At 39.7% G+C, this 22,025-nt stretch overlaps 1 protein-coding gene across 11 annotated transcripts in view; it reads left to right on the top strand.

Annotated features, from left to right (window-relative positions):
* The window catches only part of nAChRalpha4 (nicotinic acetylcholine receptor alpha4), a 154,245-nt gene that overhangs the window by 126,086 nt on the left and 6,134 nt on the right, over positions 1–22,025 (top strand). For all 11 annotated transcript variants that reach the window (XM_043426737.1, XM_043426704.1, XM_043426686.1 and 8 more), the window contains 4 exons: positions 798–934; positions 20,206–20,352; positions 20,623–20,781; positions 21,050–21,293. In XM_043426737.1, coding sequence (XP_043282672.1) covers positions 798–934; positions 20,206–20,352; positions 20,623–20,781; positions 21,050–21,293 — 687 coding nt within the window. The remainder of the gene's footprint in view (positions 1–797; positions 935–20,205; positions 20,353–20,622; positions 20,782–21,049; positions 21,294–22,025) is intronic.

The raw sequence follows: 22,025 nt of genomic DNA on the forward strand, positions 1-22,025 counted from the left end.
ACTATTCATTCGGATGAACAATGCGAAAATTTTCAAGCGTGTGAATGATAATATCAATTATTATTCAGAAATACGTTTATTTTAATCACTTAAGGTTGATAGAAAATGTATTCACGATTCACGGTAATTGAAAATTATGATGAAATAGAGACAAGTTTGGCAACGTTGCGAAATTTCTTCGTATTCAGCTGTTGGATTGGATGCAGCGAGCCCTATGCCTCTGTGTACGTGTTACTTATTTCGCCCGGTGTATTTGGAGGTTATTATGTCAACGACTGCCTGTCAAGAGATTGCTCCCGTTGGTGTCGTAGTTGCAGCGTTGCCGCATTTCTACGCCGCAGTGTCAGTTAACCCGATATGATCGTGATGCGGTCACATATTTTCGGTGATATCTTGTCATTTAAGTCAGTAAACTATCTACTCTTTTCAGTAAAATCATTCTATGTATCGTCCTGATCCGAACTACCGTTATTCGAATGAATTTCGGACTCATGAATAAGAGTGATATAAGCAAAAAGGTGTGAACGACTTTAACCCATTCAACCGGTGCAATGAAATGACACTTTGACTCAACTTTGACGTTAAATTTCTGCAAAACTAGTTCGGTTACCTTAATTTTTCTTGGAACAGTACACTCGGAAGATATTGATCAACAAACAGAAAAATTTTTACAGACGTCTATTCACCTCGAAAATTTAAAGCAACAACCTTAACAATAATGGATTGTAACCCACTAGAATTTAGTCCTACGTCTGGGTATGTATACCAATGCACTAAGAAGTATTGTATTGTTGCAGGTGACGCTATCGATCTCCATACTTATCAGTCTTCACGTGTTCTTCCTTCTGGTAGTCGAGATTATACCTCCAACTTCGTTGGTCGTTCCGCTCCTCGGAAAATATCTCATATTCGCCATGATACTCGTCTCTATAAGGTAAGCAGATCGATTTATCCGTGAAAAAGTAACAGTAAAAAAGACCTCGTGAAACGAACTTCGGTGCACAGCGCTGTATTTCGACGATAACGATACTTACCTTTTTCTGAGTATGAAATCGAACCCCTCGCTCGCCGAAGCTCCGAGTTTTATGCTTGGCACTTATCCAGACGTCTCTTCCCAAATCAAATGATTTACGGTGGAAATTCTGCCGGGCGGTGCGAACGCCGGGCGTTTTTTTTCGGGGATTCGGGTCTCCCTATTCGAACCTTTCAATCGCACCCCTCAGCTGAAATCTTAACCCTCTAGGTGTAAGGTTACTTAAATTTCCTCAAACGTATCAAGTTTTTTCGAAGATGCGAGGTAAAAGTTTATCCCCTTTTTGCGAGCCTACCAGGATGATTGTTCATCCAGGAAAGCCGAAGTTCGTGACGGCAAAAGACAGTATCGAGAGGTTCGTATGAGAGCATAGCAAAGTTGAGATAAATACATTTCTACCATAGCCGGACCCTTCAGTCCAGCTTTTCACGAGGACGAATGAAAATGGCCGCAGGAAGTCGTCGCCTCGTCCAAATTCTAACGACAGTAAAAAAAAAACGTGCTCAAAGTTCATCACTCACGTTAAGACTTTTACCAAAGTTTGCCACCCTAATTCAGTGCTTGATTAACTGGAAGAGAATCTATAAAAACAAGTTCTTAGTTGTGGTCGTATTTTTCGGTTCACCGAAGGGCTCATGACCGATCAATAAAACGAAAATTAAATTTATTCGATGCTTGATTTACGAGTCAGCCTGTGACCACTGAATTTATCTCCACCAGCGTTTTTTTGTATTCTATATCAACCCTTCAAAAAGGAGTGCGTTGCTATTTTTTCATTTTATATTTATTTCCATTCAAGTCCCTTCTGCGTAATTCATTTGTTTCCAATCCATTCCCCGAAGAATAATAACGTCAGAATCGGATGCAGCAGTGCTTAAAAAATTGTAGAATATGCTTCGTAACACCTGCATTCCGTAGCACCTACGAATAGAGAAATTCTGTTAAAAATGAGGTTTACAAACACTCGATGAGACTCTGAAAAAAATTGTTAGCACGAACCTTCGATTGATCCTCCATTCCCCTCTTGTTTCGTCCTCTATTGCACGTATATATTCTCGTCTTTGACTCACTTTTCCATTCAATATCGTTTCACTAATAACCGCCTTGGTATCGCTTTTGAATCGCTTTATTGACTCTCCTATCTCCAACTCTTCTTTCACAGCTTCGTTCTACCCCCACGGTCTCAAAGCTGCACATTCAGTTGATCTTTGTTTGCTTCGTGTACGTGCTGAGAGTGTCGTGAAAAAATGGCGTTCCCGTGTTACCAGGTTATTGTAAAATCTTGAGCTCTTCCATGAAAAATTTGACATCGGAATGCACCGCGACGAGAGATTGCCTTCAATTTAACTGAATTTTGTGGAGAGCTTCGACCCAAAAGTCGAAACGAAAACAATCCGCACTCCAAAATTCGCCTTTGTTGTCGACAAAAGACGATCATCTGACAGGCTAACGTGAACTTTTGAAAGGTTCACTTCGTTGCATGTCTGCACGAGAAGAACTCAAAAAATCCTCGAAAAGAAAATTCCGAGTACTCACGAGTTACATATTATGGGCTCGCAATTTCATGTCGAAGTAGCTCCCAGAAAATATCGGACAACCGGATCGCAAGTTACTGGAATAATCTATTTTGTCGGTGCGCATTTTTTTATTATTCGCAACAAAAAACCGAAGTGCATACCGAATTTATAATTGTGAATAATGATTTAAATATTCCTGTTCGAATGGGCATGATTAATGGATTGAATTTCGACGGTTATGCGATAAATGTATAGCTCCAATTTGGAGTCTGCAACAAAATAAATTGTAGGAAAATACATGACCAGTGGTCACAGGTGCTACGGAAATCGTTAAATAACGAGGGCAAAGAATGTTTTTTCTGTTTTGTTAGTTTGTTTTTCTGTGTTTAGCGACAGGATTATTTTGGCTTTCTTCCCTCACCTTCCCTCATCGACATCATTTGTACGTTTTTTGAATTTTCGAACGCTCGCGTGACAGGCTCTTTAGTTCTCCAAGAACTGCTCACCGATGCGTCCTTGATGAGAAGTTCGATAGCTGTTACGCTGATGTCCTTGCGTCTCTTTCTACATCGCCATTTGCACCGCGTAAGGCGTCGTTTCAAACAAAGCCCTTATTGTTTCGGAGATCTGGGTTATCACGCAAATGGACCGAAGAGATCTCTCGCCATTGTCAGGCTCTACGTGCGCGTTCATATAGATGCGTCAGAGGTAAAAATCGCACTGGGTGCATCGAGATTATGAAAAAGTATAGCTTCGTTAACGATTTGAGGAAGCCTCCAATCGATGAAAACAGAACGAAATAAACAGCCGATATTTTCGTTCGGGGCTGACCTAAATTCCTCCAATTCTGCAGACACTAAAATAAACTCTCGTGATCAGGATTCGATCGACATTTCGTCGACGCACGAACGTGATGAATTTTCTCCATTTTGCGAAAGGGGGCTGCCTTCGTTTGCAACTATTCACGGCAGGTCGAGGCAAAAGTGGTTGCAATTAGAAAACGTTGAAGACTTCCAAGCTGAGAAATCCATTTTGCAATTTCATTTTAAACGGAACGATTTTACCAAAGGTCATTCAGGCCTTTTAAACTCGGATATTTGCGTGCATCCAACGACCTCGAGACACATGTGTCTCGAGACAATAAATGAGCCTCGAAGCTAGGAAGTACAGAGCACGAAACTCATCCTCAAACTCCTGCCAAACCAATAAGTCGAGATCCTTGTTAACTCTCCTTTGACAAATATCAAGAAACAATTCAATCGAGTTTCGAGAAGTTTTTATCGAACGTCGCTTAGAGTTCGAAAATTTAAATGTTTAGCGACGGATCAATTATTCGTGGAGAGACTCAAAAATATTGGACGGAATTGGGGTCCGGGAAAATGACGACACACGAAACGCGAGAGGATTATAAATGGACAGGATTCCACGTACGAACTGTGAATAACAATCCTCCGAATTTTTCTCGTTCGTCGATCATTCCGAGATACATCGCGAGAGGAGAATCTCTGAAAAATTAACAGAACAGGAACCAATATAAGAAAACGTTTACGTAAAACCTCCATTTTAGAAAATCCATGTTCAACGTCCATTGAAGGAGTCTAACATTTTTTCAGCTGTGAAAACTTTCTAGAAATAGTATATTACGACCCTAGGTCCGAAAGTTGGATTTCCTGGCATCTAACATTTGGGCCGTGGGTTGTATACTATTTTTTCTTGCTCCCCTAGCCGAAAGTACGCACTTTCCGGCCGCATTTCAGGCCGGGAAGAGCATTTTTCGTGGCCGGCTAACTCGGCTAACTTCAGTGCGCTCTGACAATATTTTTGCGGCCGGTGATCCTTTCATTTCGATATATGAATGTGAAGCCTGTATTCGTTGCCATGATTTTGTTTATTCGTTGCCAAGCATCATTATTATTTGCTTCAAGCGGGCGCGTATAGCGTAGCTTTTATCATTCATGTTATGCGCTATACTGCCATGAACCCGGACGAATAACATACATTTGTTCGTTCAGATGAGAAAACAGAAAATAATGTAACGGGACTAATAAAATGAATATGGTCGTCCCGAATAATGTTGTATTTCCAGATTCCAGGTTCATAGGAAAGCACATATTCATATAAATTGTCAAATATAGCGGGAAATATTCATATATAGAAATTGTTAACTATCATGGGACTTTAAATCAGACATGTATCAAAGAATTATTTATTTGTACTAATAATATTGTTGTATCATTGTGTGATATTTTGTGTGTGTGTTTTTTGACTTTTTGTTTATGTTTTTAATGCCCGCCCCGACCAGCAAAACCTCGGCTTCGCCTCGGTCCTGCAAAAGTCGGGCGGGCGCCCCCCCCCCCCTCCCCCCCCTCGTGATTGCTAGTAATTATTGAACGTACTTTCGGCTACGGGATCAAGAAAAATAGTATACAACCCACGGCCCAAATGTTGGATGCTCTGGCATGTGCAACATGAAGGCCTCGGCTTCGCCTCGGCCTTCAATATAGCACATGCCAGGAAATCCAACTTTCGGGCCTAGGGTCGTAATATACTATTTCCTCCTGTCACCATCATAGTATCAAGAAAAATTCATCAGTTACAGAAAATAATGTGCTTTACAACTGAAAACTATGGAATTTCATGAAAAACATTTTCAGCATAATTTCACGTATGAGTTTGATGTTAATTTTCCAGGAGCAGGGTAACGAATTTATGCAAGTACATTTTCGTCGGAGCAAAACAGTAATAAAACGTTCAGCTTATACTTTCGAAACTTCAAATTGAAAACAAATATATATGATGTTTTATTTTGATGAATATCATGCGATAATTATTCTCGACTAACTCGAGGCCACACTGTAAATGTCACACTCACTAATTACATTTTTAATTACTCATTGTGAATAAGTCCTCATTCTCGATAATTTTCTACCATATATTTATCCGTCACTAAAATGCACATGTGCTGCAATAATCAGACGAAAGTACTCCGATAATAAAAATAATGAAGGGGGTAAAGCTTGGTACGAGTCGTTAATAGTACGCTAACTCGACCTCACCTAAACCTTTTTCACCTGGACCCCTGGTTCACGACGCTTCTTTCTTTATTACCCTCAGAAACCATAAATTCACTGCAGCTTTCACAAATCTTAATGGTTTTGCCACAGTCAGAATTAAATGAACCTCTTTTGGCGGAAAGTTCAGAACGGGCTTTACCGTCCGGTATGATTTTTGGAGAACGGCCAGAAAATTCACCTCCCTAAATTCTATTTTGTCTTCCCATCCATTCCTTCGTCTTCGACACTGTGAGTTGCTCCTCATTTTTAGTTCAAAATTCTCCCTCGATAAAACGTCCAGATGCCTCCGCGAGTGACCAAATATTCGACTGAAAATAAAAACATCAAAATATGCCCTCGCGCGAGAAATGAAAGTGGAAATTTATTCATGGAAGAATTGCTCCAGCGGACAAATACATGAAGTATGACGACATCGTTTGCGGGTCGTAATCAATGCGAATGAAGAACCATAAATGTGATTGTAGAGTTATGAGACTTGGAGGCGAACATTGCACAAATTATTCCGAGAAATCATAGACGATGATGAGCGTCGATTTTCTATCCGAAATGGAAATCGGAGTAAAACCGATCAAGTTACTGTGAGCAGCAAACCACTAGGGCCAACTTTTCAAACTATTGCTTGTAAACAAGAAACTAAAGACGATTTCAAAAACCAAATGGTTCTTTCGAATAGCAACCTTCCTCTATCTCCGATGAAAATTTGAATTTTTTAATTTAAAACGAAATGAGTTATTGAATCGCTTTTTTGACGAACTATTTTGGTGTCAACCGACCCCACGATCGGGGCGAGTTGACCCCGGTACTATTTTTACAAACTACGTGTTGGTGAAATTAACAAAAAAGGATATTTATCAATATTATTTATTTGATGATTCGAACAATGAATACAACATTTTAACATAAGCGAATGTAAAGATAATTTTGTCCATAAGTGTGAGAAAAGGCAGATTTGATCCTCATCCTCGCCATCAAAATCAGAATTGCAGTTTTTACAAGCATAGAATATTATACTTTTACTGACACACCTTGAGGTGGCTCATACTTACCCCACACTGCTTTATTTTAGCAACAAAACGTTCTACCACCAAATTATAGCGATAATTGAGAAAAATACTATGCATAATTATAGTTTAATATATAAACATTCGTGGAGAGGATTATTCTAATAATTGGAAAAAAAAATCGAGGCAGCAGGAGACAGATAAGATTGAAGTGAAAATTTGGTTTTATACCTGAATTTATGAAAATTCTTGACTCTTCCTAAACGACGTGTCGCTCCGACGCGTTGGGACACGCGAATGAGAAAGAAGTTACAATGAACAATTATATCGACCGGGCGTATGTTTATATATTTCGTAGTTTGGATGTTATTGTTCATTAGTAAACTTGCCCGTTGGTCAACTAGTCCCGGCCTCCCCTGGCTAAAAAAATTTGAAAACCCACAAACATGTGAACGTCGCATTCGCTTTGGCAAAACCAGTGCCAAGAGCTCGATGCTTGAAACATTGTAGTGACATGAAATAAGCAAAAATGTAACGGATCATTTGACACGATCGAGATCCTCAGAGAATTGACATTTGAGTAAAAATACAAAATAGAAATAAATTGAAGAGTACTTGTATCGAGTAATCTCGCAGGGTCTTCCGACCTCGTTAGTAGAGAAAAGGTGAAAAGAAAAATAATGATTGTAGAGTAAGTGTACTGAGGGTGGTGGCGGCTGGAGAAAAAAAGCTTTGAGAATGAAAGCGTTGTACAGGAGAGAGGCTGCAAATGCTCCTATTAATATTAAACGAACGGGGTAAAAGCGAGAGAGCGCCGCCAGTGGACAGCAGCCACCGGTTCAAAGAGTCAACGCTTTACGTTGCGAGCGAAAGCGTGAAGCCAGGCCTCTGGGGTTTAAGGGGGAGCGGAGGCGGCTCCAGTGCCCTGAAAAGAAACCCCTCATAACCCGGGCCAATGAACCTCCTAGCGTACCAGCGTTAAGTAGGTACGAAACCGAAGTAGAAGCAGAAAAACGCTCGTATACGAACGTACCAGGAGCAGATGAGTCTGTGTTTCATCTACATAAGGAGTATTCATTCTGCCCCGCTCGTGAATAGTAACACTTGTGAAATTAATGTCTTCAAAATGTCATCAACCCGCTAACCTCAATTTTCTTTCTCCACTCTTATCACACGAAGTGTAGACGTGAAAAAAAAAATATCCATCAATTTGGTAAAAGACCTGCAAAGTGCTGTACTCCAACAATCTCCTCTTAAAATAGGAAGTTCGATCGTTCGATAAATCGTTATGGGAACCTCCGAATGGAACTGAATTTAGTAACTCGTTTTACGAGGAATCTTCCACATAGAAAGGACGTTTCCCACAGAATATAAAATCTGAAAAACTATCAGTCGAATAAACTCCGGACTTTTATCCGTCATAATAAACAGAAGTTTTCTTGGAATTATATACGAGAAAGAGAGAGCAAAATGTCCTATGTAAATCCACCCGAAGTCCCAGGTCGAGAACAACAATGTGCGAAGAAGCTCAGTTTAACGTAACAAGAGTGGAAAATATGATTAAAACAAGTGGGTAACACGTGGGACAAAAACGCCCGTAAGAATGATGAAATTATTCATGAAATTCATCGAGGTATAAGGTGGACTAAAAGGTAATCATTTTCCCCGTTAGATTAAGAGAGAATTTGTTTCTTGCTTAAGTAAATAGGTTTCTTGAGCCATAATGCATGTACACTGTGCGGGACGTTAGTGTGATGGAAAGACTAAGATATCGTTTTAATACGAGTGTGGGCACCGGGAACTTAAATATGGTGGTTTCCTGACTCGGAGATGGTTAGATTGGAAATTCCACACTCTAGGGGTGTAGGAGAAAGTGCCAAGAGACCCGAGCCCCTCAGTGGAGAAACCTAGCCCGTTATACCACGGAAGAGGGAGCGGAGGGAGGAAAGAAAGAGAGAAACTTGGAGGTTTGCCTCTCAACGAGACTCCACTTCATCCCTCTTGCCCTCTCTCTTTCTCTCTCTCTCTCTCTTCCCAGCTATTTCTCCTTCTATCCCTCCGGAGAGTGAAATCCAATTTAAACGTAGCACGATACTCGAATTGCGATCTCCGGAAAGCTCGTGTCGAAAGCGGTTATTATTCGGTACGCGGTTCAACCTTACGTTTTACGCAATCATCGCCTTATCAAAAATTTATCACCTCGGCCTCTCGCCCCCCCCCCCCCTTCTGGCAGTACAAAACGTTTCGCGAAACGATGAATAATCGAGTTGATATGTGCACGGCATTGCTTTACAAGAGTACAGATTAACTGGGGTGCAATTTCGTTCATAATCTCGATATCTTTCCAAGAGTTTCGCAAATTTTTTTTTTAAATTAATTAATTAATTATTTGTTTATTTATTTATTTGTAACGATACATTTTTCCTCTTTTAGTCTCTGCGATTGTTTTATCCCACTGGTTCTCGGTCAACTCGAAGATCGCGAGTTCTTTGGCACCGCGCCCTCTTTCTCCGATCGGAACATCGAAACGTTTACATCCGCCTCAAGTACTATTTGAACCGTTTAAGTTACAAAGATTCGGTGCACTGCGTTCCCTTTAGAAACTTAGACAAATTCTATTCGCGGCAAGATTGAAGCGTCGACGAGGCCGGAAGTGAAAACCCTAATGAATTCTTCCCCTCTTCCATAAATATTTAAGGAGAGAACGCCCGCTGATTTATCGTACGTAAGAGGCTGCCTCGCATCCCCCAAAATCCCCTTTCACTTTCTCCCCCTTTCATTGTCGTCAACTCTGTTCCTCTTTCTTCTGTCATATGGTCCTACGGGTTCTTGAAAACTCCACTCAGCAATGTTGGAGAAAACACGTACCCGCACCTTTGCACAGCCATCACGCACGAATTTTACTCACGTTTGGCGTTCTATCCGCGGACATTAATCCGTGGGAGGAAAAACAAGAAAAGTTCATTTTCCCGTTTGCCTACTCACGACTCAAGAACTACAAGTCGACGTCAGTGAATTTTTCACTTCTTTATAAGGCTTCTACGAAAAAAATTCAACGAAGCGCGGTCGTAGCGTAGCTCTCGCTACAATTCCAGCTGTTTTTATCATCCCAAAGACCTACTGCCGCAAAAATTTCTGAGAATAAAGCCGCCATGTTGATTAGATACTCGAAGTAATGAGAAAATCGCGCCATTTCGTTTGTCGGTACTCGACATACATTTCAAATTGCACGAGCGCGCCAATGGAATTGTGATTTGATCTACCGTTAATGCACGCTTTCGGTAAGATTGAGGAACTTTATGTGAACAATGAACGTACATGGAAACTTAAAAAATAATTGCTCGACAGCTCCATTCCGCTACTGCGAAAATGCATTATGAGTGAATCAATTAGCAACATTTGAATAATCGATTCGTCGTTGAGGTTCACGTGAACAGAGATGTTCATTTTCATTCTAACGACTCTTTTCAAATTACTCCTGATTCCCAAGCGATGAGCGGTTAGTTCATTTTTTTTCATGGATTTTATGGAAATTCGTCGTGAAAAGTTATATGGTCCCTCAAAATAATGACGACGGCTACGAGTGGAAACTTTCGTACCGGATAATATGCAAATGAGAAATAGTTTGTAGAACCTAGAGCAGAGTAAAAACTGCTCGTACTTTTATTGGTTTCCTGATGAGAATTGGTAATGACGGTAGTAATAATGACAATAAAATAATAACAGAAATATCAATATGACGATGGAGGCTGGTAGACTCGAGAAAAGATTGAGTTCCGCCCCGCAGAGCTGAATTTTGATTTCGCAACATATCTGCTGTTACCAGAACTCAATGTTTTTTCCAGTTTCCCTTTCCCTTCGAAAAATGGGATAAAGCTCGAGACGAAGCGGCTGCAGCCGGACAGCGAGACAACAGTCGAAAAGGGTGAGAGGCCGAAAGGGCAAAAGTAACCCTTCGTGATAAAACTTGATTTAATCAAACAAAATAAATCATTATAGTATAAATAATAATGTGAAAAAACTTTTGACCACACCGCAGCCGTTGTAGCGAGTTGAAAAATACGAGAATGTGAACGAATAAGCTACGAAATGAGAAACCCTCGAGGAAAAAATCTCCAGGGAATCTACGAGCGCTCGTCCGCGATGTTCTCTGTCACAGAATAATATTACGTAGTTTAGTTTTATTTACGAACAATTCGAGTTACACGTATGTAAAATAAAAAAGCAATAGCATTTTACTCGGCGAGGGAGAGTTCCGGCTGGGAGCCAAGTGCAAGCTCGCATCAAGCACATCTCGTTCAACGAAGCCGAGAGAAAAGGAGGGAGGGAAAGATATCCATATAGAGCATGAAAAAAACCACTCGAACTTCCGCCGCACCGTTCCTGTCGTCATATCCACACGCTCACAAACTTTTCTATACTAGCACCAACGTAATTCATGCATAAATTACCCTTTCATTGAAGGGAGGAAAAATTTACCCACTCTGAGCCACGCTCCGACCATAGAATTTTATTGTAATGTCCGAGAGCGTAACAGCATTGAAAACGAAAAAGCGATTCGGTTAGAGAAATTCTCGTGGGAATTTTAATTACATTTCCATGGTTACTACTCATGTACATGCTCTATCTCCCTTCGTCTCTCTTCATCTCTGTCACTCTTTTTTCCCTCAGTCCGTTCTGTAAACCAATTTTTTCATTATTTCACTCAGCGTGATGAACATTTCGAACACTTCCGGACCGTACGACTGTGAGAGTAAGACCACTTAGTCCAAATGAACCTTGTAATATATGTCCAAAAGCAATTAAACTTCTGAATGGTGATACAGTTTGTTTTTTCTATTTCATTTTGTACTTGAAAAGAAACATAAATGTCTGCGTATTTTAAGAGAGCTTCCAACATTTTTTTGGTTTTTCATGAAACATTGGAACTAGCGAAAATGGACTAGAATCCTAAAAAAATCGTGAACAACTGAATTTGGGAAGATTTTTATAGTCACTGCGAGCATCTTTAAGGTAGTTCGTGCACGAAACGATTTTCTTAGAAAGTCTTGAAATTTACACAGAGTTTAAATGGGTAGTCGACTCACACGCATATCAAATTTTAAAGGGTTCGTCTCATTGGTTATTGAGATAAACGTATTTAAATATGAAGAAAAATGTACACAGGGTTATAGGTACTATGCGTAAAAAATCGTTTATCTTCCACATTACGAATGAACGCTTTTTACAAAGTTTATTAAAAAGATCACAATAACAATGAAGTATATAATGAAGGCTTAATAAAAAATTCGAGACGATTTCCTTACTAGTAATAAAGATATATTACCTTAAAGATTGAACAAAACTCGTAAAGAGCACTCGTATAACCTCACATTTGCTTATTTCGGCATTTTGTGTCTTCTTGGCTTGGCTTATTTCCTGTCACAGCCACTCTGTCTTTTTATTAAATTTTTTTCTTGATCCATTTCCCTTTGTGTTTTACCTTTGCGCTCTCTAATGCGAATTTTTACATAAAAAACTATAGTATTTTTGCCAAGGACGAATGATATTTGGGGTTCGGTCAGTGATGGATCCCCGATTAATTAATGGCTTGTAATTTCATTCGCCATAAGATAAGTTGAAAAAATTTATTTACAATTTCGAATTAATAACTCCGACATTAATTTAGAGTGATAATATCTTTGATCAGGAAGTAAAAATCGGTCCAATTTAGATATCCATAAAATAAGGTCCTTCGGGCATGATCTACTTTAATTATCGCATTGTTTATGTTCAGTAATAAATTGCGAATATTCTGAATTCAAGAAAAATTAGAAAATCTTTTTATTCATACCCCGTGGAAAAACAATCAAGATATCGAGTCAATCCAAAATATTGTTAAGAGACAATTGCTTTGGAACAATTCACCTCTCTTCTTGAATGGAATGAAAGACAGCATTTTTTATTTTTTGTAAATGAGGATGAATATAGAAATATGAAATTTTCAGTCATTCATTTGCGAAGGGGAGATAATAACGCAATTGCGTTGGTATTTAAAGACCTTCTTTTACGTTTCCTTGAAAGGCTGAAGAAAAAATGGAGCACGATCAGTGGCATTGTGGGAGCCGAGTGAAAAAGAACAGCAACTGTGAGATTTTTTTTCATTCCAAGCCTTTTAGCGAGCTCGCACGGACGAAATATCTCGCATTCTTCTTTGCTCCTGAGGTTCGAGAGAATACCGAATCGTCCTTTTGTCTGCTACAGTACGTAGAAAAAAAAAGAAAGAGAGAGAGGGAGAGAGAAGAATAAAAAAAGATATTTGAGTACAATGGAGAGTCCAGTTTTCGAAGTCATAGCACGAATGGTCCATCGCGTAGCACACTTTTTTCCCACTCGAAGGGAATAATTTCGCTCGCATGTGTGAGAAGTCCCGTGAGTATTTCATCTCTGTGCATGCTCGAAAAAACAGTTATAACCCCGAAGCTTCATTCTCCTTCATGACGCATTATTCTGAAAGACAAAAAAGCTTTTTTTCTCGTTATTCGATGCAATCTTGAGCCGTGAAATTGATATTTGGCATTATCTCAAACAAATACAGTGAATAATGATTTTTATCACAAACGCAGAAACCTACCCCTGATTTTTCATCGCGCAGAAACATCTTTCCTCGCCACTTGTTCTTCGACATGAAATACCTTAAATAATTCACCTAGACAAGGTTTCTCTATAATTCTGTTCAAACTTGACACGAAGCTTGCTTGTCTCGAGGCACTCCATTAAAAGTTTCGTCGCTTCTCCTCGTAAACTTGATCATTCTCCTTGCGCTCTGTAAAACACATTCTTCAGCCCAAGAGCGCGCGTCATCCCTCGCTACATTGTCGAGCTTTTTCCGGCCTAGAACTTCCGGTTGACGCTCCGAGTGCGCTCACGCGTTAGTAAATCTTCTCCTCCGTTGTATTTCATCTCGTGTGTGTATGTGTGTGTTAACAGGAGACACGCATAAAGCAACGGTTCGAATACTCAAGTGTTCCATAATGTTTTCGGCATTTTACCTCGAGCTTCTTGTTTACGTCGAAAATGATATTCAAGCTCGTGGCTACACGTTTACGTTTGGTCGAATATTGAACGCTGGATTTGGTTGAGAATTAAAATATAAAATTATAACTTTTTATGTTAGAAATTGATCGGTTTATTACTCGCGTCAATTGGTGATAACAACTCGTCAAAGATGGTGCAACGGATGGATAAGAATGAGAAAATAAAAAAATTGAAAAGTAAGAAGATAAATAAGAAGGAAAGAGGCGAGAAAAGATTACCTCGGTAAGCCCACACAAAATATCTCGGGATGGATTTTCTTTTTTTTCACCATCCCTTGCCCCGGTGTCATTTTATTTTCTTGGCGTTTCGGGAGCGCACAGGGGATGAACAAGAGTTACCGGAATACAGAGACGAACGGATGAGATAAAAAAACGGGTTAAAAAAATTCCGTCGAATCTCCGCTCTGGCACAAGGACAAGTATTTATGTATTTATATATATACGAAGCACTTTTTCACTGGTATTTTGTAGCTCACCAAAATGAAGGAACTCGCGGTCGCAATGCTCGTTTTCAGCGAGGCATCGTCGAGACAAAAAACAATTGGAAGAGAAATATATATCGTTGGAAGTGAAGAATAGAATTTCCTGGTTTTTCTTATTTTCGTGCGGTAAATACAACGACACACTCTCCCTCCGTTTTTACAGCTCGAACGGAACTTCCGGAAGAACATTTCCGATTTAGCTTCAGTGGAAAGAATGACGAAGAAAAATGGAGGCGCACCTCCCTCTTTATGACTCCACGTTTCTCTTCTTCTGGATTTTTCTCGCCGACTCGCCATCCGTCTTCATCTAATATTGAGCAAAACGAGATATATCGCTGCGACTATAGGGTTCAGCGCGCTCGCTTCTCTCTAATATATTATACCGATTATATACAGATTAGTTTCTCTATTTACCCTCAGTCTAAACAGCTAAGCCTCCAAAATGCTGAATAACGACGTAATCTCACCGATTGAGATGCGAGTTGCGACAAAATGTCGTTAGTCTCTACCAAAAAGGCGGGTTTCCTTATCGAAATCGACTTGTAACTTGGTGCGATAAATTTAGTTAATTTTTCCCAACAGTTCAAGAAAGTTCAATAAGACCAGAGAATTGGTCTCTCGTAGAGATTGCTCGTCCAGCGGGGTAAGATTCACGAGAAGCTTTACCGAGCTGAAGCGTCTTATCGGACCGCGACGACAAGCTCGGCAACTCCCTCCGAGATGATCTCGCCCAATCTAGAGTTTCGACGTATACATATAAATCGAATACCTCAGCGAGCATCTTCTTGGGAAGATGAAAAGCAGGTAATGAAGGAAGTTTCGCGACGTTAGAGATCGACGAGTTGCAAGTTGATCGTGATTTAACTTCCAAATGACTTGCGGAGCCCCAAATTCTCTTCGCCTCGCACCATCAATCTTTTTCATTCAAGTTTATCGAGCTATGAAAATATAATGCTACACGCTTTGACAGTATTTTAATAAATCTCCTTTCCGTCGATGGATTCGAGCTCTAACCGCGATTATTTTCAGCCTGTTTTTCAACCGGAGCTGGAACTCTGAGCTTGACAAAATCTGCCAATTTCAATTGCACCGGCACACAAAAAACAAAGTGGTCAGTACTTTTGACTGGACCCATCAATTTTTATGTATTTTGACGGAGTGAGCCCGAATTTCAGCCTTATTCAACGCCTGCACCCACCAATTATGAGTAAATTTCAAAAAACCGTTGAAAATTTCAAAAAATCACATTTTACAGTATTCAAAAGTATCTTCTGATCTACACGATGCATTATTTCTATATGTGATTTGATACGCTGAATTCGAATTCAGGGTTATTTCAGCTCGTCCACCGCCCCAGAACATTCAGTAAATGTCAATAAAATCGCATTATCATTGAAGTATTAAAATTAGTGTCATTGGATTTGAATGAAAAAATAAAAATTCCACAAAATCTTTGACCTCCGCGCGAAAAAAACGTTTCACTCCATGTGGAATAGCTTTTACATGCTACATGATCCAAAACTCGGGAGCTTTTGAATTTATAACTTCTACGTGATCCCCCGAGAAGAGTGCACTAAGGAGCCCGGATACCCCAGGAGAATCGGAGAGTTCCATGCACGCGCATAAGCCCACATATACATAGACACTTGTACGCAATTCTTCGTCTTTTTTCTTTATCGTAGCCCAATACTCGGCCTGGCCTCGTGTAAGCGCTTCGTTTCACCTTTTCACGTCTCGTCGCAACGGTTTCTCGCGATGAAACCTTTTGAGTAAGCGAGCCAGGGTGTACTTACCCTCGACATATATCTGGACTACGATCCCCGAGACTGGAGCTTAAAACAAAAAAAAACAAAGAAAAAACATACGTGTGAGCTACCTGTATGAAAAATTCAGGGGAAAATCCATCCAGAATATACGTGTGGGTGTGTACGAGCCCTCGGATTCGTATGCATGTGGACATATACGTGTATGTGTTTGGTGATGAAGCCTGCAGCTTCCTTCATAGAAGATTGATAACTTGAAAACTTTGAAGAAGTTATCGAAAACTCGGGTGAGCTTCGTGCGACACGACGCTGAAGTTTGCAACGTTGGAGTCCAACGAAATGAACGAAAAAAACATTTGTAATTCACCAATTTTTTACGTAACGAAGTATCAGTGCAGATTGAAAAACTACGAATTGCGTATTGGACAAAAAATGAAATTGGAGAATTATTGGAGGTTTTTTTTTAATCATTTCGTTGGACTCCAACGTTGCAAACTTCAGCGTCATTCGTGCGACATGGTCGGCTGGTATTCGTAGCTGTATCTAAACGTGTTACTCTCGGGAGGAGGGAAGTTTTAAGGCGTTTCATTCGTTCCTTAGACTTCGCCAGTTAACATCTTTCGATGTCGATGGCCGCGAAAACGATCAGCGTTTCACTTGAAAATATTGAAAAGTAGAAGCGAAGCAGTTGGAAAAAAGATCAACGAATGAAGTTCGCTGGTAGAATTCGGGTCACGTATCAGCGTGGGAAATTAAGCGGGTAGACTCCATTCTTCCGTGACGAAGTTTGAAATCAAGTGATTTTACTGAATCGCGAAATATATCACCGTTTCATTGTGAACTTGAGTTCAACGGTTGAATGCAGTTGGACTTTGAATGGAGGTTAAAACATGAATTCGAAAGAGGAGATTTCGAGAAAAGTTTCGACCTGACAATGAACCGGTAATGGCGTGTTAAAGTATTTGCCGAAAGAAAAATTTTCCCCGCTTTTTTTGAACTAGGCAAGCGGCATGAATGCGTGGCGATGGAAAAACTGTCTCGTATGATAATCACAAGTACAGACTCATTTCTATGCATTGAACCTGTCATTCATCCCTACGAACGCATGGATTCTCGATTATTGTCAAAAGTTCTGGCACGTCCTAACTAATTCACCAAAAAAAAATCGCAACGTAAGAAGCGAAAAATGAGTTTCGTAGGTGGAATTCGAACAAAAACTAAAAACTTTCATCATTCAATTATTTTACTTTCAATTCTATTATGTAGTTGTAAAAACTTTCAAAAAATCAGAAACACAGATTCAGAAAACCTTCAGTTTCAAATTTAAGTTTTTAATGAGTCTCGTTACATTTTAAGGTTCCAAAAAATCAAATCAGCGATATTTTTTCAACAATTTTTCCGCTCAACGGTGCCCCTCGTACATGAAGAATCATCATCGCAATTACGATACATTTAACAAACATTAGTATTCACCTGATCAATAGGGTTTGTAAGAAAAAATATAAAAATGCATTTTTATGGTAGATTTTGTAAAAAGAAACGAGAAACATTAATCTTTATTCATGAAAATGCAATGTCAATTTTATGACTCAATTATAAAAAATCGTTTTTTTTTCATCTGTTTTTCAAATGTCTAAAACGCCATCCGCCACATTGAATTGCAACATGACGTCACTCCGATGGTAAACAATCTAGATTTTTGTCATGCGCTCTGTGTTATTTAAAAATTTTACAAGTTATTATCACGTTTGTAGACTTTTGTCATCCATTTGATTAAAATCGCATCATGAAAGACGGTTTTGTGAAAGCAGAAAGTACAAATCAACCAATGATAAATACGTCGATGGTGGCGATGAATCCACAATTTTTGTGGTGTTTTTACACTTGCATTATCGCATTCAGGCACAAGACACCGATGATATCCGTTATAACTCATTATTTTCACAAATTTTGTTACTTGGTCTTTCGCAGTCGTATTGTTTACGAACGGAGTGACGTCACAAACCAAAACAGCATCGCGATTAGCGTTTTTCTAAATAAAAAATAGTTTTTAAGACACTTTTCGGTCTTGTAAAATAAAAATAAAAATAAAAATTCTACTGATTCATTACGATATCAGGATTAATTGAAAACAGTTTTCAAAAATAGGTGTAATACCCTATTCAAACAAACCTGAAACTTTTCGATACTCGATAAAGGGAGAACGCGACAAATTCAAGAACCAAGGGCCGTTGATGAAAATAGACAGGAAAATTGATAAAAAATATAGCTGCGAGAGGGTCCCGTATACTACACACATGTCGCAGGGGAATATTTTGATGGGAAGGACCAACTTTCGTATTTCCGTAGCCATAGTTCCGTCGGACGGTTCGTGTTTTCCCATCGCTGGGAAATAGATTACAGATTGACGTAAAATCTCTGACACGATCGCCTCCAATTTATCGTCGAATGACTTTTTCCCTCGCTTTTTCCTGAAACTTGGAACATTCAAGCGCCCTGACTTCGACGCGGTTTGCGCAAAGTGCATCCGCACCGTTGCAGTTACTTTTAAAATGGAACGAGTTTCAATAAAGCCCCAATCATGTTTGAACCTCCGTCCAAAAGACACGTGAAAACAATTTTTCAAAAAATTTATACAAAAGTTTGAGAATCCTAAATAGAAACTGTACTCCCATGTGTCGGTTTAGTGTCGACGCGTTGTCAAGACGCTTCAGGATAAAAGAGGATGCACACCTCGAAGGTCGACGATTCGTGCAGCAAAGCAAGGAGCGAATAAGAAGGGAGTTGCGAATCCGGGGAGTGGTGCGCAGAGATCCCGAGAGAGGGAAGGGTGAGGGCTCAGGAACTGTGCGACACATTAATCACAAGAGGCATCGACCCACCGCCGCCCCTTTCGTCTCACTTTCCTATACGTATACAGAGATCTGAAAAACCCAAAAGGTCTTTTAGCAGACTTACTCTCTGCGCGCGTTTTCCACCCTCCGAAGCTTGTACGGAAACACCGAACGTCCAGCCACTGGGTTTTACTTCTTCCGTTCCTTCGGGAATTGGGCCACTGGTTCCCGCATCACTAACACACTTCCACACCCCACTGCGCACGTTTATGTACCGATGATCTAAAGCCAAACGTTAAGGAGATCCAAGTTTCCTCGGTTTTCATTTATATACGACAACGAGAGTTGCCATTTTTCGTTACCAGCTCATCAAGCTCTGTTCTAAATCCTTTTAAAAAATGTTGTCCTGATCAAAATTTCATTTCCAAAAATTCGATTTATTTCAGCAGCAAACGAGACCGAATTATTTTTGAGTAAAGACGAAAAGTTTTAGAAAAAGAACCAAGAAATTTACGTCGTTGAAGCAACATTGCCAAGACTCGGTTTACGATGTGCGCGAGAAAATTTCTTTTCCCTTTTACTCTTCGTTCACTCAACTTTTTTCTCGCCCAAGAAAAACGACCATTCTTCATCGTTTCTCCAGCAATTGCATTGTTGTTGATTTTCCTCTTATACATATATATATACATGCTTACGACGTTGCCTCTCTGGCAGCGAGGTGTGAGAATCGATGCGCCATTTCAGCGTATACGTAGCCTAGAAAAAAAAAGAGAAGTGAGAAGTTGTGGTTACCCAGAAAGAAGAGAATAGAAAAACTGCAGGACGGCTGAAGGAAACGGCTATTTTCTGCTTTTCTTTATACCGACGAGGTCAACCAAATAAATATAGCACTTAACAGTCACTTTTACGAATACTGTGAAAAAGTGTAAGCGACTCTAAAACTCCGAATACGTCTATTACTGTGAACGATTATATGGACGACAAACATAGCTTCACCACTGGCCAAATATAGTCGGTGACCTGCTTATCCTGGCAGTTTAAAAATTTACTTTATCAATGTCGTAACAGAGTATGCTACTCCCGCCTTCCTCAGATTCTCGTAATCCATACGAAGCCCTTTGGAACTTGCGAAGCTCGTATGTCAAAGAGCGAATTTCAGTAAATAAAAATAAACGCTACAAACATTTATAACGTATCGTTTGAGAGCGTCCTTCCACCTGGACGAGCCGAGGAAGTTATTTACGGGAAATCGTAATCGCACGTTATAGGAAGGAAACTGGTTCGGCAGAATGTTATGCAAAAATCGCTTTTTATTCGTTTTTCGACAAATTGTTAGTTGAATTTTTTTGTGAAATAATTTAATGTTTTAATGAAACGAAATTGTGCGTGTTTTCAAAAACAATTTTATTTCTCTGTGCCCTGCAGTATATGCGTGACCGTGGTCGTCCTCAACGTTCACTTCCGGTCGCCGCAGACGCACAAAATGGCGCCTTGGGTCAAGCGGGTCTTCATACACATATTGCCAAGACTTTTAGTCATGCGGAGACCTCAGTACAAATTTGAGACTAATCGGTGAGAATTTTTCAACGCAGCACATCCATGACGAAAAAGTGAAGCGAGTTTTCAATGCATTTTATTCTTATTTACTCGACGATTTCGATCGATCTGATTCAAGCTCCAGTGACATGAAAACAAAATTCATGGAGCAGTGTTGATTTCGCAACTATTTTTTCACCACTGCAAGGCCACTTAAATGATGAATTTTCGCATAACGCTTCATTAAATATTAATAAATTATAAAAAAACTAATTTTCCTCTCTAATGAAAATTGCTTTCTAACAGATACAGCTCGGGTAGAGTTCTCATGAGAACTGTGAGGGGCAAAGAGAAAACGTGTTACTACCCTTATCATCCATCGAGCCAGGAGGACCCAGATGAACATCTTACTCCAAGAAGGTTTCACAGTCGCGTTCAATCAAAGGAGAATCTCTCGCCTTCGAGGTAACAATGTTCGCTATCGCGAACGAGGATTTATGAAGTTTCGTTGTAGTCCAAGTCCCTCGTTTCCGCCTCTTTCCTTCAAGCTTAATTATTTAACCGAGTTTCCATATATTCGACTGAAAGATCGCGTCAAAGAGTCTCGAGCGATCTGATGGGAAGAACCGTAATTAATGAGCAGCGTGTTCATTAGCTCTGTTTTCAAAAACCATTATTTTCCGTCTGTTGATTTTTCTCGTCTTTATTTTTCTCCTCGTCTCTGTCGTTCCAGCTTAACCGATGGCGCGCGATTTGGTGGAAGTTGCCTGATACATGGACCACCTTTGCCACCGCTGCCTTTGCATCCCGAATGCGACGATCTCACTGGAGCTGCGGCAATAGAAGAGGTCAAGAGTCCGGTACTTCGAACGCCACCTGCCTTTTCGCATTCCAACTGCCCACCGGAGGTTCACAGATCTTGCATATGCGTACGTTTCATAGCTGAACACACGAAGATGCTTGAAGATTCTACAAAGGTAAAAGGAACAGTTCCAACGAAACTCATAAAATTGTGATATGAAAAAAATACAAAGAAAAGTATGAAAAGGACAGCTGCTTCTGATGGGCATTTGCAGTTGATGTTTCTTCTGTTGTTTCAAAATGTCAAACACATTTTGAGAGAATCAAGAGTCCGTAACAGTTTGCCCTGGATGCTTTCTTAAGGCCTTGCGACGGGCGGAAAAATCGAAATTTTTTTATTAAATATTCAAGTACAATGTCTGAAGAATATTCTCACCAAATCTCATAAAGATCAAAGCATTAGATTCGTAGCTGTGTCTAAAACTTGAATCTTTTAACGCGATTATCTAAAAATTGTCTTTTTTGAAAAATACCTTTGCGGTGGACACGATTACTAAAAAACTATCAATCCGATCCATGCCAAATTTATATCACTTATTTAATATAATAACAGCTAGGACCTGGACGAAGGATTGCGTATTTTGTTGGAAAAAAAAATTATAACAAAAAAAAACTGAAAATTGAGCACCTCCAGAAATGAATTTTTTTTTTAAACTTTCGCCATTTATTTAAAACAATAGTTTACAAATCCTTCGCCCAGGCTCAAGCTATTATTATAATAAATAAGTGGTATAAATTTGGTATGCATCGGATTAATAATTTTTTAATTATCATGCCCAGGATAATTGATGCTCAAAAAAAGGTGCCGGAGGAATACAGCTGGAGTTGCGCCATTTTGAGAAATTTTT

This window comes from Venturia canescens, chromosome 1 (assembly GCF_019457755.1).
Source record: "Venturia canescens isolate UGA chromosome 1, ASM1945775v1, whole genome shotgun sequence".
Classification (NCBI taxonomy): domain Eukaryota; kingdom Metazoa; phylum Arthropoda; class Insecta; order Hymenoptera; family Ichneumonidae; genus Venturia; species Venturia canescens.